Source organism: Coturnix japonica, chromosome 27 (assembly GCF_001577835.2).
Source record: "Coturnix japonica isolate 7356 chromosome 27, Coturnix japonica 2.1, whole genome shotgun sequence".
NCBI classification, from domain to species: domain Eukaryota; kingdom Metazoa; phylum Chordata; class Aves; order Galliformes; family Phasianidae; genus Coturnix; species Coturnix japonica.
The window spans coordinates 1,111,808-1,126,456 of record NC_029542.1 but is presented as its reverse complement, the minus strand read 5'-3'; the positions used below and the strand labels follow the sequence as shown (position 1 = coordinate 1,126,456).

General features: G+C 58.9%; 2 protein-coding genes across 6 annotated transcripts in view; both read left to right on the top strand.

The window, feature by feature from the left end:
- The window catches only part of PLEKHM1 (pleckstrin homology and RUN domain containing M1), a 25,085-nt gene extending 14,506 nt beyond the window's left edge, over positions 1-10,579 (top strand). For both annotated transcript variants that reach the window (XM_015885536.2, XM_032440889.1), the window contains exons 5-13: positions 453-1,067; positions 2,043-2,292; positions 3,102-3,327; positions 4,213-5,106; positions 6,812-6,957; positions 7,034-7,227; positions 8,106-8,169; positions 9,152-9,309; positions 9,695-10,579. In XM_015885536.2, coding sequence (XP_015741022.1) covers positions 453-1,067; positions 2,043-2,292; positions 3,102-3,327; positions 4,213-5,106; positions 6,812-6,957; positions 7,034-7,227; positions 8,106-8,169; positions 9,152-9,309; positions 9,695-9,830 — 2,683 coding nt within the window. In that variant the 3' untranslated portion in view covers positions 9,831-10,579. The remainder of the gene's footprint in view (positions 1-452; positions 1,068-2,042; positions 2,293-3,101; positions 3,328-4,212; positions 5,107-6,811; positions 6,958-7,033; positions 7,228-8,105; positions 8,170-9,151; positions 9,310-9,694) is intronic.
- A 1,264-nt stretch (positions 10,580-11,843) lies between these two features.
- Positions 11,844-14,649, top strand: part of ARHGAP27 (Rho GTPase activating protein 27) — a 13,482-nt gene continuing 10,676 nt past the window's right edge. For 2 of the 4 annotated variants that reach the window (XM_015885538.1, XM_015885537.1), the window contains exon 1: positions 12,854-13,180. In XM_015885538.1, coding sequence (XP_015741024.1) covers positions 12,869-13,180 — 312 coding nt within the window. In that variant the 5' untranslated portion in view covers positions 12,854-12,868. Of the gene's footprint in view, positions 12,197-12,853; positions 13,181-13,763; positions 14,219-14,649 lie in introns of those variants that run through there. The other 2 variants (XM_015885539.1, XM_015885540.2) reach the window with 2 other exon arrangements.

Genomic DNA, 14,649 nt, shown 5'->3' with positions numbered 1-14,649 from the left:
CCCCTCAAGGTGTTTCTCCTCTGCCCGTCAAAGCCAACCAACCTGCCCTGTTGTTCCCAGCTGGGAGGCTGGGGTTTTTTGGGGGAAAAGCAGCCAAAATGAGGGTGGTGAGGGTGGATGGGGAGCTTCACACAGCGCCCCTGTGCTCCTATTGCTGCAGCACTCAGATGCATGGTGTTCACTGATGGGTGACTCCAATGGGTGACTCCAATGGGTGACTCCAATGGGTGACTCCAATGGGTTTTCTGCTCCCTTCCCCACGTGAAAGCAGGGGAGATGCCTCCAGCCAATAGGGCAGCACCCAGCAGTGGCTGAACCCGATAGATTTAATGTAGGGTCAGTTCAGGAGCTGATGTTTTACCCCATAGGAAACCACAGCCCATAACGCAGCGCTATGGGAGCGCGTCCCTCACACCCTCACTCTTCTCTCCTTCCTCTCTCCCTCCAAACAGGAACATCATCTCGGAGCTGGAGCAGCTCATTTTCATCACCACGGACGTGGGTCGCTGCCGGGCCTGGCTGAGGTTGGCTCTGAACGATGGTTTGGTGGAATGTTACCTAAAGCTGCTGCTGCGCGAGCGCTCCCGACTACCCGACTTCTACCAGCCCCCAGCGCTGCTCCTGGACGCCGAGGAGTGCGAGTTCCTGCTGAGCTACCTGCAGGGCCTGTCGTCCCTCACCTTCCAGCTGTCCTATAAGTCGGCTGTGCTCAATGAATGGACCGTCACCCCCCTGTCCCTATCAGGGCTGTGCCCCGTGTCCGAGCTGCTGGAGCCCCCGGCGGCCGAACCGCAGAGAAAAGCATCTCTGGGCTCCATCTCTCAATCTTCGGGCTCTGATGAGATTGAGATCCAGCCCCCGGCGCTGCCCATTGGTAAGGCTGGTGATAAACCCACGCGGACGTCGTCCTCGTTGAGCTTGAACACCACGGGTTCATCGCAGTTGTCCTCCAGCCTGGGCTCCGACAGCACCCAGCCCCACTGCGCCCGCAGCGCCGACGAGCCGCTGTCCTGCGACTCCGACCTGGGCACGGCCACGGCCGAGGACCTGGACAGGTCACTGCAAGAGTGAGTCCCCTCCTCACCTCTGGTTTTCTCTCTATTTAACAACATTTTCCTCTTGGAAAGGCAAAAAGAAGCAGCGTGGCTGTATCTTTTGGCTGGAGCTCAGCACAGGCTCGTTAGGAGCTTTGGAGCACTTGAATGTGGCTGTTTCCCATGGCTCAGAGCTCTGCTCTCCCCATCCCTCGCAGTGTCACCTGCTCCAGGCTCTGGGCAGGGATGATAATCCCAATGTAGAACCCGTGACTCAATCCTCAGCCTGACCCTGGTTTGCTCTGAGCTGGGGCCGTGGGAATGTCTGCTCACAGAGGGACCTCAAAGATCACAGAGCCATGGAATCACAGCATGGTTGGGTTGGAAGGGACCTCCAAGATCATAGAGCCATGGAATTGAGGTTGGATTGAGTAGGGTTGGGTTGGAAGGGAGCCTAAGGATCGTAGAGCCATGAAATGGTTGAGTTGGATCCAATAGGGTTGGGTTGGAAGGGACCTTAAGGATTGTAGAGTCATAGAGTGGTTGGGTTGGGTTGTGTAGGATTGGGTTGGATTGAGTAGGGTTGGTTGGAAGGGACCTTAAGGATCGTAGAACCACGGAATGGTTGAGTTGGATCCAGTAGGGTTGGGTTGGAAGGGATCTTAAAGGACTCAGAACCATGGAGATGGTTGGGTTGGGATGGGTTGGGTTGGGTTGGGTTGGGTTGGGTTGGGTTGGGTTGGGTTGGGTTGGAAGGGTCCTTAAAGGTCAACCAAATAATGGATTAAAAGTGAGATGGGTTCAGGAACGGTCACAATGCCTTGTGTGTGACATTGCTCTGAGCTGGGGCCATGGCAATGCCTGCAAACAGCTCCATTGGCAGCAGCTGGGCTCATTAGCTCACCCTGTTGGCTAATTAAAACCCCCTCACCTGGTTAGGAAGGGCATCCTTTGTGGGGTCTCTGAGGGTGCACCCCCCCTTTCTTCTCACTGCTCTTCTCTTCCCAGGGTTCTGTCCGAGTTCAGGAAGGCTGAGCCGAGTGGTGCCCCATCGGAGCGGCTCATCCCGGCCGTGCTGGGCTGCTCCCCACCGCCCCCCCAGGACCCTCTGCCCTCCCCACCAGCACCCGATGGCTGCACTGTCCCCAATGATGAGGGCAGCATCCCGACCCCAAGGAGCCTGGATGAGGGGAAGGAAGGCTGCGTGCTGCTCAGCCCCGCTGCCAAACCCCTCTGCTCCCCGCTGCCGGGCTGCCCGGTAGGTGTCACAGCCACAATCCTCATGTTATCCATCCTGCTTTAATGGGGGGGTGAAGGGGGTGGCAGCATCTCTGGACTCCAAGCATTCATCTACAGAGCTGCCAGCAGCATTTCTGCTGTAAATAATGCCCAAATCCATTCTCAGCATCCAGATCCCACTGAGCCGTCCTGGGTCTGAGCCCACAGCCCCCATTACAACGAGTGCTGGGGATGCATTTCCCACCCCCCCTCCAGCATCTCTCCCTTGTGTCCATGTTCCTTTGGCTCCTTCCCAGTCTCCTCCGCTTCCTCCTGGCCTGGGCCCAGCCTGACTAATCTATGGATAACATACGTGTCAACAGGAAACCCCCCTCCAGCTCTGGGCATGACTCACACAGCAACCTGCATTCCTCAGCCCCAAGTAAACAGGGCCTTCAGCACCTCCTGCTCTTCTCTTTGCTGCCGATTCCCATCGTGTTTTTATTCATAGTTGGGATAAAACGCCCTTGGGAGGCAAAGGGGGGTCAGTCCTAATGGGAGCCAACATTATTGAGCTCCTCTCCTGAGCCCCTCGGTGGTTATAGGGGGAGAGAACCAACCTGAGTGTGGTTTTGTGCTCTCAGTTCCAACCCATCCCGCTGTGCCCATATGTAGAATCATTGAGATCTCCAGGCCCATCCATACACCCCAAGTCCTTCCCCCCCATGTCCCCATGTCCCCCACTTTGTGTCCCTGCCCTGCAGCCCAGCTGTGTGTGCATGGGGTCGCAGTGGATGTGTCTGAGTTGGTTGGTGGCTGTTTCATTCTGTTGCGTCTCTTTTATCACAGAATAGGAAGAGTTGGATCTCGGAAGACGATTTCTACAGACCTTCAGCAGGAGACAGCGATGACATCCCGGCTGATCCCAATGGCTTCGTGCCCGATGGGGCCGGGGGGGGCCCGACCTCGGGGCTGCTCAGTGCTTTGGATTTGGAAGGGCCATCCCTGCAGGGCCCCAGGCTGTCCCCAGAGAGGGAGCAGAAGGGATTCAGCGTCGTGCACCGCCGGCAGATGGGTGCGTGTGCCCCATAGCCCCGCTGTGGGTCCGGTGGGGAGTCGGAGCTGTCACCCATTTCAGAGCAGCTCATTGCTGAGTTGAAAGGCCCACAGCTGGGGCTCTATGGGGCAATGGGGGAGCCTATGGGGCAATGGGGGAGCCTATGGGGCAATGCTGGGACACGTGAGAGGGGACGTGATGCTCTGGGTGCAGCTGCCCCACACGGCACAGATTTCCTTTACACCCTCCTTAGCCTCCAAAATGTGTATGGATCACAATGGGGTGCAGCAAGCCAGTCCTCCAAGCTCCTGCCCCATCCCTTATTCCATTGGGGTCCTCTTCCATATTCCACCAGGATCCCTTTACTATATTCCACTGGGATCCCCATCTCATACTCCACCAGGGTCCACTCTCTGTCTCGTATTCCACTGGGATCCCCATCCCATTTCCCACTGGGATCTGTTCTCCATCCATCTCCCATTGGGATCCCCATCCATCTCCCACTGAGATCTGTTCCCCATCCATCTCCCACGAGGATCCCCATCCCATCTCCCACTGGGATCCCCATCCATGTCCCATTGGGATCCCCATCCATTCCCATTGGGATCCCCATCCATTCCCATTGGGATCCCCATCCATTCCCATTGGGATCCCATCACCATTCCCAATGGGATCCCATCACCGTTCCCATTGGGATCCCATCACCATTCCCAATGGGATCCCCATCCATCTCCCACAGGGATCCCCATCCCATCTCCCACTGGGATCCCCATCCATCTCCCACAGGGATCCCCATCCACCTCCCACCAAACCCTCAGTCCCTCTGCTCACACCCTGAGCCCCTTCCTGTCCCTCCTCCCTCCCCACTCCAGCTCCCATCAATCCATCCCCTTTCCCCCCCAGGTCTCTCCAACCCTTTTCGGGGTCTCCTGAAGCTGGGCACCCTGGAGCGCCGCGGTGCCATGGGCATCTGGAAGGAGTTCTCCTGCGAGCTGTCGCCGCTGGAGCTGCGGCTCTTCCTGGACCACGAGGACCGGATCTGCGTCGAGAGCTTCTCCCTGCTGCGCTGTGAGTCGCTGGCACTGACGCATTCAGATGGGAGATTCGAGCTGGTTTTCCTGGGGAAGAAGCTGTTCTTGAGGGCTCCGTGCAGGGATGAGGCTGAGGACTGGCTGGATCGCATCCGCGAGGCGCTGCGCAAGTGCCGCCCGCAGCTGGAGGAGGAGGAATGGGAGACACTGGAGTGCAATGAGGACGGCGGGGATGGCTGCGAGCCCTGCGCTCTGCCCCAGTGTGAGACAGCGGGGAACGGCTTGGATTGGACCCTACCCCATAAACCAGAGCTGGATGCCATCAAAGAGTCTGTTCTATACGCAGACGTCGATAAGATGTGGGTCCCTTTTATCTTTTCCCTCTCGCTGGAGACCTTAAAGTGCTTTAAAGTGAGGAACAACGAGAAAATCTTAAGCAACAGCTACGGCATAGAGACCATCCAGGACATCCTCCCCGACACCAGCCTGGGGGGACCCTCCTTCTTCAAGGTGATCACCTCCAAAGCTGTGCTCAAACTGCAGGCTGAGAGCGCGCAGGAGGCGGCAGCGTGGAGGGAGCTGGTGAGAGCCGTGCTGGGCTCCTACCTGGAGGCAGCCGAGGAGGCGCTGACCCTGGGGGGCAGCTTGGACGGCCATTCCCAGGTGCTGCTGAAGAGCACGGTGAAGGAGAACGGCTTCTTGCTGCAGTACCTGGTGGCCATCCCCGTGGAGAAGGGCTTGGACTCGCAGAGCTTCATCTGCGCAGGTAGATGGGGCTGGTTTACAGGGAGGAACGCAGCTTCAGGTTAATGGTGGTGCCCTTCTGTTGGGCTGCAGGGCCAGATTTCATGGTGTCCTTGGCACAAGGAGAATCCCCCAGCACCAAATCTCCATCCCCATCCCCCCATTGCATCAAACCATGCTCTGTTGGGGTGCATCAAACCACACTCTGCTGTGTTGCTGCCTGAGAGATACACAGGGTGGGCAATAGATGGGCTCTAAGCGACCTCAGGTGGACCTGCTGGACCCCCATGGTGCCCCCAGCCCCAAGGAAGGCGTGCTCGAAGGCAATGCATTGCAGCAGGGCAGTTTTTCCTGTAGGGCTGCTCTGGGTGTGACATCTGGTTGGTGCAGCGTTCACTCAACCTTCCACCTCCTCTTGCTTTAATAGCAGAACACCCACTGACCTCTATGGGAGCTGTAATTTGTTCTGTACCTCGCTGAGATCATTAACCTTCAGCTTTTCTCTCGCTCCAGCCTTGTTTCTCATCCCCTCCAGCAGGTTCTTCATCTGTTTTGTTCCATATTTCCCATTGCTCGCTCTCTGCCTTCCCCCCAGGCCGTGTCCTTCCACCTCCCAACACAGGGGAGCAGAAGACGAGGACACCCATCCCCCCCTTCCCCATTTCTTTGCTCAGGTCTCTGCTTCCTTCCAGCCCTGACACCCATGAGGACAGCAGAGCTTTCCCATTGTGCTGGGATAGGACAAGAAACATTGGGCTTCTTTGTTTGATATTCACCACCTGAGCTCCATAAAACATTAGCAGAGCACTCCAGGTTGCAATTAAGTGGATGCTGCAGCTTTCTGGAGGGTGATGGGGTGGCCCTGGCTCTCCCTGGAGCAGACACCGACCCACCGACGCTGCATTGGTGGTTTTAGAGAAGTGAAGCCATTAAAAATAGAACCCGGAGTTTTCCTGTCCCCATGACTCCGTTGGGATGGAGCAGCTGTCAGAGCGCTGCAGCTCGTCCCCAGGAGCTCAGCCAGGTTCTCCTGGGGCTGCACATCTCAGTGTTTGCTTCTCCCATCCCCGGTGATGGGGTGGGCAGGGGGGAGTACATTGTGCTGCTGTGATGTCCTAAATGAAGGGCAGGGGGGAATAAACACTTTAAATCCATAGAGGCACAGTTTGGTAGGGACCTCAAAGATCACAGAGCCATGGAATCACAGCATGGATGGGTTGGAAGGGACCTCAAAGATCATAGAGCCATGGAATTGAGGTTGGATTGGGTTGGGTTGGGTTGGAAGGGTCCTTGAAGGTCAAAGAGCCATGGAGTGGGTTGGGTTGGGTTGGGTTGGGTTGGGTTGGGTTGGAAGGGTCCTTAAGGATTGTAGAGCCATGGAGTGGTTGGGTTGGGTTGGGTTGGGTTGGGTTGGGTCGGAAGGGACCTTAAGGATCATAGAGCCATGGAATGGCTGAGTTGGGTTGAGTTGTGTTGAGTAAGATTGGGTTGGAAGGGGCCTTAAAGATCATCTAAATAATGGATTAAAAGTGAGATGGGTTCAGGAACGGTCACGATGCCTCGTGTGTGACGTTGGTCTGTCATGGTCTAACTGAACCCCAAGCCCCCTGGCACATGCTTTACCGCTCATCCACCCCCCTCCCAGGTTTTCCTGCCCCATGTCTCACCCCACATCTCCCCCCAGCTCCAGGGGTCCCCTCTTACCTTCTATTCTCTGCTCCCCAAAGGCTGCTCCAGGCAGATCGGCTTCTCCTTTGCCAAACCCAAACTCTGCTCCTACTCCGGGCTCTACTACTGCGACAGCTGCCACCGGGACGACGAGCTGGTCATCCCCTCCCGCCTCATCCACAACTGGGACCTGAGCAAGAGAGGGGTGAGCAGGATGGATCCATGCCTGGGGGGGACCTGGGGGTCCCTCTGTGTGACCCCTCACCCTCTGTGTGCCGTAGGTTTGCCGTCAGGCGCTGAAGTTCCTCACCCAGATCCGTAAGCAGCCGCTGATTGATCTCAAGTTGGTCAACGAGAGCCTTTATGACCACGTGGAGAGGATGAGGCGCATCCGCCAGAGCCGGGAGCAGCTGAAGCTGTTGGGGGATTATTTGAGTGTGTGTCGCAGTGGGGCACTGAAGGAGCTGAGCAAGCGGTGAGCAACACGAGGGCCTGGTGCTGGGGGCTGCCTCGCTTCATCTGTCACCATTGCTGCCATTGTGGGGTTAAAGGGGACCTCAGAGGTTGGAGAACTGTGGGGTCATGGCGTGGTTGGATCAGAAGGGACCTTAAAGATTGTAGAATTATGGAATCATGGTGAAGTTGGGTTGGAAGGGACCTGAAAGATGGGAGAGCGATGGAACCAGGGCACGGTTGGATTGGAAGGGTCCTTAAAGACTGCAGAATTATCATGGTGCAGTTGGGTTGGAAGGGACCTAAAGATGGGAGAGCGATGGAATCAGAGAATGGTTGGGTTGGAAGGGACCTTAAAGATTGCAGAATTATGGAATCTTGGTGAAATTGGGTTGGAAGGGACCTAAAAGATGGGAGAGCGATAGAATTGGGGCATGGTTGGGTCAGAAGGGACCTCATAGATCACAGACCTTCCTCCCCACATCTGCGCTGTCAGATGGAAGCTGTGCCCCCCATCCTGCCCCCACCAAACCACGCTGCCCCTGACCCCCCCAGGCTCTACCAGCCGTTCCTATGGGATATGGGCTGTTCTCCCCCCCATGGAATCTGCTGGAGGAAGCTCCCCGTGTGTCCGTGGGGCGGCGCAGGGGGATGGGCCGGAGGAAGCTCTTTCCTGGCTGGGGCTGAACAGGAAACACCTGGGCAAACAGATGAGAGCGTTTCTTTTTCCCCCTTTTGAAATGCTCCCAAACAATTTTCAATGGCAGGATCTGCGATGCCTTGACTTGGCGCGGCGTCAGCTTGACGCTCCCCAGGAGCCTTCATCACCCCGCGGGCTCTTCCTCACCCCTCCGGGATGTGGGAAGCCCCCACCCAGCTCCTCTCTGTGCTTATTTACAGCCTCGATGACAGGAATTACCTCCTGGAGTGCCCCCACAAGTTCAGCGTGGCCGACCTGCAGCAGGTGAGCGCCCCAAGACGTGTGTCCGTGGGGGGCTGATGGAATGGGGGGCTGATGGAATGGGGCCCTTCTGCAGATGTGGGTTTCACACCACTGCGTTCCTCTTCTCTTTGTTTCCTGTTATCACTGTGGCTTTGGGGCTGAAATCATGGGGGTGGGATGGGATGGGTTGAAATGGGATGGGATTGGTGGGGTTGGGATGGGATTGGTTAGGTTGGGATTGAATTGGTTGGATTGGAATGGGATGGGGTTGGTTGGGATGGGATTGGTTGGGTCGGGATTGGTTGGGATGGGGTTTGTTGGGATGGGATGGGATGGGGTTGGGATGGGATGGGATGGGATTGGTAGGGATGGGATTGGGGTAGGTTGGAATGGGTCTGTGTTGAACTGGGATGGGGTTGGGATGGAATGGGTGGAGTTGAGGGATTGGATTGGAGTGGGATGGGGTGGGTTGAGTGGGACTGGAATAGGTGGGAATGGGATGGGTTGTTGGATGGGGTTGTGTTGGGGTGGGCTGGGATGGGCTGGGGATGGGATGGATGGAGTTGAATGAGGTTGGGTTGAAGTGGGATGGGTTGAATGGAGTGGGTTGAGTGGGGATGGCGTGGGATGGTGTTGGGGTGGAATGGGGTTGGGATGGGATCTTTTGGGATGGCGTTGAGGTAGGATGGCGTTGGGATGGAATGGATTGGGGTGGGTTGAATGGTGTGTGGATGGGATCAGTTGGGATGGTGCCGTGGTGGGAGGGATTGGGATGGGACTGAGATGGGACTGAGATGGGTGGGCTTGAGTGGGATTTGGGTGGGATTGGGTTGGGGTGGGTTAGGTTGGAGCGGGTTGGGGTGTGATGGGATGGGATTGGTTGGGGTGGGTTGGGATGGGATTGGGGTGTGATGGGATGCCTTGGAGGGGGACCTCATGCTCCAAGCACTGCAGGACCATTTGCCCCCATTGAGGCCCATAATAACCCAGCCGTGCCCCACAGATTTCCGACGGCACCTTCGAGCCCTTCCTGCTCTCCGCGATCCAGTTTGCGTCTCACCACGTCTACAGCTGCGACCTGTGCACACAGAGGGGCTTCATCTGCCAGATCTGCGCCCGCGGCGCCGCCATCTTCCCCTTCCAGATGGACTCCACTTCCAGGTGGGCTCCAAATCCAGGTGGGCTCCATTATTCCCAGATGGGCTCTATATCCATAGGGTCTCCATTCCCAGGTGGGCTCTATATCCAGGTGGGCTCCATTATTTCCATGGGGGCTCCATTTCTATGTGGGCTCCATGATTTCCAGGTGGGCTTCAAATCCAGATGGGCTCCACTCCCAGGTGGGCTCCATGTCCAGGTGCGCTCTATATCCATAGGGTCTCCATTCCCAGGTGGGCTTCAAATCCAGGTGGGCTCTATATCCATGGGGGCTCCATGGGTCGCTGGGGCTTTGGGGGCAGCCTGGGGTGGGGGTGTCCATCCCCCTTCTGTGCTTTGTTCCCTATGGGTTTGCTTTGTTCCCTATGGGTTTGGGGTTGTTTTCCAGGTGCAAGGACTGCAGGGCTGTTTTCCATCGGGACTGTTGGGTCAGCGCCGCGTCCTGCCCACGCTGTGAGCGCCGCCAGCGGTACCGACAGCGACAGGAGGAGGAGGAGGAAGGAAATGTGGGGCCCACCCCATAGAGGCTGTGGGGGATGACGTCCACACGGACCCTAAAGGACCTTATGGGGTCAAAAACCCAAAGGCTGCACGTGGTGCACAACCAGACGTCGGACCCTACAGCCAACGGGGGGTGGGCGAGCAATGGGGCTGAGCTGGGGCTGTGGGGCTGCAGCCACCCCCTGCCGCCCCACTGATGGGATGCGGTGATATGGGGGGGGGTTTTGGTGTCCCCATCCATGGGGGATATGGGGCAGGGGCTCCCCAGTGCTGCAGTCCCCATCCCTATGGGGTTTCTGTGTACCCTTTGGGGTTTCTATGTCCCCATCCCTATGGGGTTTCTATGTCCCCATCCCTATGGGGTTTCTATGTCCCCTTTGGGGTTTTGGTCTCCATCCCTTTGGGGCACAGGGGATGGGGGCTCCCCACACTTAGGGGTCAATGTGCCAATGGGCCGCGGGGCTGTGCAATGCCACCCACTGGGGTTGGTGCTGTTCCCCACTGCCATCACCCCAATGTCCCCCATGCGGCTCCATGGGGCTCTCAGGCCGTGCTATGGGGTGGGCTATGGGGCTGGCTATGGGGCCAGCTGCCATCCCAGCGCTGTCAGTGGGACCCAGGTTGTGGGGCTGGGTGAGCTCGGGGCTGTTTTGGGGTTGTGGGGTTTTGTATGGACGGTGACGTTGTGCCTTGTGGGGCAGAGCTGCTCTGCCGCCCTTTTAACCCCCCCGGCCCCTTTTGGGGCCATTAAGAGAGTTTTATTTTCCTGTCCCTTCAGTGTCATGAGGTTTATTTGGGGCCGCCGTCCCTCCCTGCCCCATAGCGGGGTCAGCACCCCACACATTGGGTTGTATTGGGACCCCATGAGGGGTCAGAGCCCATTGGGGACCCCCAGGATCAGCGCCATGAGCCCTTCAGTGCCGTGTTCCCACCCCCCAGCCATGGGTCTGACCCCATTTACCCCATAGCGCCACCCCACACTTGGGACCCCATTGGAGACCCTTGGGATCGCAGCCCACCACCCCACTCTAGGGGCCATGATGGGACCCCAATGAGGGGACAGACCCCATTGGAGCCCCCTAGGACCAGTGTCACACCCCTCTCCTTCCCAGTTGTGGGGTGGGGGTCCCTCCATCCATCCGCCCCACAGCACCACATGTGGGGACCCCAGCAGAGGACCAGCCCCACCACAGACCCCCAGGATCCAATATCTGCTGCCCCACAGCAGCACCCCACACATGGGGCCGCTATGGGGCACCAAGAGGGGACAGACCCCATTGGGGCCCTCCATGATGAGTGCCCCTGCCCCATAGAAACTACATCCCCCTACCTCTCCCTTCCCAGCAGTGGGTCTGGGGGTGCTCCTGCCCACCCCATACCACCTAGCAGCACCCCATAGCAGCACCCCATAGCAACACCCCATAGCACCACCCCATGCCTGGAGCTATATGGGACCTCACGAAGGGACAAACCCCATTGAGGAGCTTTGGGATCAAATGTCTCCCCCCCCACAAAAGACAAACCCCAATGGGGACCCCCACGATTCCGACGACACCCCACCATAATGATCCCCCAAGGCAAACCCACAGCCATGAATGGGCAGAAAGAGGACAGAACCCCCCATTGGGACCTCCTACGATGAGTGCCCCTGGCCCCATAGCTAAAACTACTCCCCCTACCTCTCCCTTCCCAGCAGTGGGTCTGGGGGTGCTCCTGCCCACCCCATAGTAGCACCGCCACAAAGAAGACAAACCCCATTGGGGACCCCCACAATCATGCCCACCAACCCCACAGATCGCCAAGGCAGAGGAGCCCACAAGCAAACAAACCCCATAACAACATCCCCCTCCCAACAGCTCCACCCCACAGCCATGATGGGGCACCAAGAGGGTCCCGACCCCACAGAGGACCCCATAGTCCCCCCCTCCCTCCCCACAGACCCCGGTGCCGCTGGGTTGGGCCCTTCCTGCCTCAGGAACCGCCGCATCCCGTGGCCGCCATGGCCCCATCCCTCCCTCAAGGGAGGAGGAAATAGGTTGGGCTACGGGGCCCCATCGCGGGGCGAGGCGGGACGGGCCCCGTTGTGCCCCATAGGGCCAACATGGAGGCGGAGGAGGTTTATGTGTTGGTGGAATACGGCTTCGAGTATCGCGCCAAGGACGGCTCCGTGGTGTCCATCCAACCCAACGAGCGCTACGTGCTGCTGGGCCGCACCAACCAGCACTGGTGGCACGTCCGCAGGGATGGCGACACGAGGCCCTTCTACGTCCCAGCTCAGTACGTCAAGGAGCTGCCCCCCATGGCCGCCCCACAGCCGCTGTACCATGACATGGCGCCCTATGGGCACCCACAGCACAGGGAGAACGCGAAGGGACGGCGGGACGCGCAGGTATGTGGCATCCCATAAGTGTCCCCTGTGGGGCTGGCTGTAGGGGATGGGCATCTATGGGGCACAGTGTGCCATCCCTGGGTCCCATCAGTGTCCCCTATGGGGCTGGCTATAGGGGATGGGCATCTATGGGGCACACTATGCCATCCCTGGGTCCCATCAGTGTCCCCTATGGGGCTGGCTGTAGGGGATGGGCATCTCTATGGGGCACGCTATGCCATCCCTGGGGGTGGCAGTGGGGCAGGGACTGGGAACCCCACAGTTCGGTGCCCACAGACCGTTTTGTGTCCCATCCCTGTGGGTTCTGGTGTCCCCATTCCCTATGGGGTGGGACAGGGATGGGGGCTCCCAGGGCCTGCAGTCCCCATCCCTATAGGGTCCCTATAATGTCCCCATCCCTATAGGGTCCCTATAATAACCCCATCCCTATAGGGTTTTTGTCTCTCCATCCCTTTAGGGTTTCTATGTCCCCATCCCTATGGGGTCCCTGCGTCCCCATCCCTATGTGTTTTCTTTGTCCCCATCCCTGTGGGGTTTTGGTCCCTCCACCCCCAACAGTCACTGGGGGATTTGGGTCACAGGGGGATTTGGGGCTGGGGCCTCCCCCCCATTTTGGGGTTGGATGTGCCAATAGGGGCCGTGGGGACGGGCAGTGCCTGCAATGGGTGCTGGATGTGGGGCTGTAGGATCAGCCCCGTCCCCCCACTGCCATCACCCCCCAGTTACCCCTGTCGGGCTCTGAGGACCCCACAGTGGCGGTGCAGTGGGGCAGGCTGTGGGGCAGGCTGCTGGGTGCGTTACCCCCTATGTGACACTGCACAACGGGGCCATGGGGTCCGTCCATCCCGGCGCTGTTATGGGGCGAAAAGAGGCAGAAAAGGGTTAACAGGGAAACGGCGGCAGCTCCGCCCTTGTGGGGCGGGTGGCACCTGGGGAGGGAGGGGAGCAGGTGGGTCCCACCCCACAGCGAGCAGCGCCCACCAGGTAAGTGAAGAGGGGCCCTTCGGGGGGGTCCGTTGTGTGGGGTGGGTGTGGGGCTGATCCCCGATCTATGGGGATCCGACAGTCGGGGCGGCCCTTCTGTGGGGCACAGCGGGGGCAGTGGGGTCCCATGGCCTCCCCATGGCACAGCAACTCTTTTGGGGTCACTCGTGGACTTATGGGGGGGACCAATGTCACCATCAGGACCCCGACCCCAACCCTAAACCCGACCCCAACCCTAAACCCGACCCTAACCCTAAAGCCAACCCTAAATCCAACCCCACACCACAGAGGACATTCAAACCCCCCATGTTCAGCCCCACACTCTCATCCCGTCCCTGTTGCCTTAAGATTTGCCATTGGGGTTTTCTCTGTTGCTCATCCCATAAGCTGCTATGGGGCAGAGCTGTGCTAATGGGGCTGTGCTAATGGGGCTGTGCTAATGGGGCTGTGCTGTGCTATGGGGCTGTGCTGTGCTATGGGGCTGTGCTGTGCTATGGGGCTGTGCTGTGCTATGGGGCTGTGCTATGGGGCGGTGCTGTGCTATGGGGCTGTGCTATGGGGCTGTGCTGTGCTATGGGGCCGTGCTGTGCTATGGGGCAGAGCTGTGGGGTTTTGCTGTCGCTGTGCTTTCCTCACCTTTCCCAAGCACCTTTGGGGTGCAGGCATTGCCCAGGTGGGATAAACCCTATGGGATGTTTCCCAGCCCCACATACACAGCCCTATATGCACAGCCCTATATACACAGCCCTATATGCACAGCCCTATATGCACAGCCCTATATGCACAGCCCCCCCACGAGGTGATTCCGCATTGGGGCAGCGCTGCTCTTCCGCCCCATAACGCCGACAGGAAGCGCACGGCGGAGCCACCCAGCCCCATAGCGCTCCCCATAGCGCTCCCCATAGCGCAGCATCCCCCCACTGCGCCCATTGGGGGGGTCCCAACATTTCGGATCCCATTGGATCATCCTGACCCCATAGAGCCGGGATGCTGCAGCGATCCCGTAGCCGTGCGGGGTGGCCGATGCACCGGGGCGAGGTATGGGGCGGGCAGGGGGGTGGGGGCAGCGCTATGGGGCGATGTGGGGCGATGTGGGGCTGTGTAGCAATGGGGCGATGTGGGGCGATGTGGGGCTGCGGGGCTGCAGCGCTGAGACTTTGTCCCCATTACCTTTGTAGGTTGTAAAGGAGCAAAGGGTAACAGCGGCTGCCTCTTCCTGCTCGGGGTCACGCACCCTATGGGGCTGTGTCCCACTGTTATGGGGCCGGGAGACCCCTCAGAGCCCCTCGGGCTGTTGTGACCCATAGGGGGGGGGCAGGAAGCTGTGGGGCCGGTTTGAGGGTTGTAGGATGCAATGGGGCAAAATGGGGAAGAGGAGAAAGTTGGGGTGTATGGAGCTGGGGGACGGATCCGGGGGTCCCATCCGCGGTGTGGGGCTCAGGGTGGGTCGGCCCCATAAGCAGCCCTAC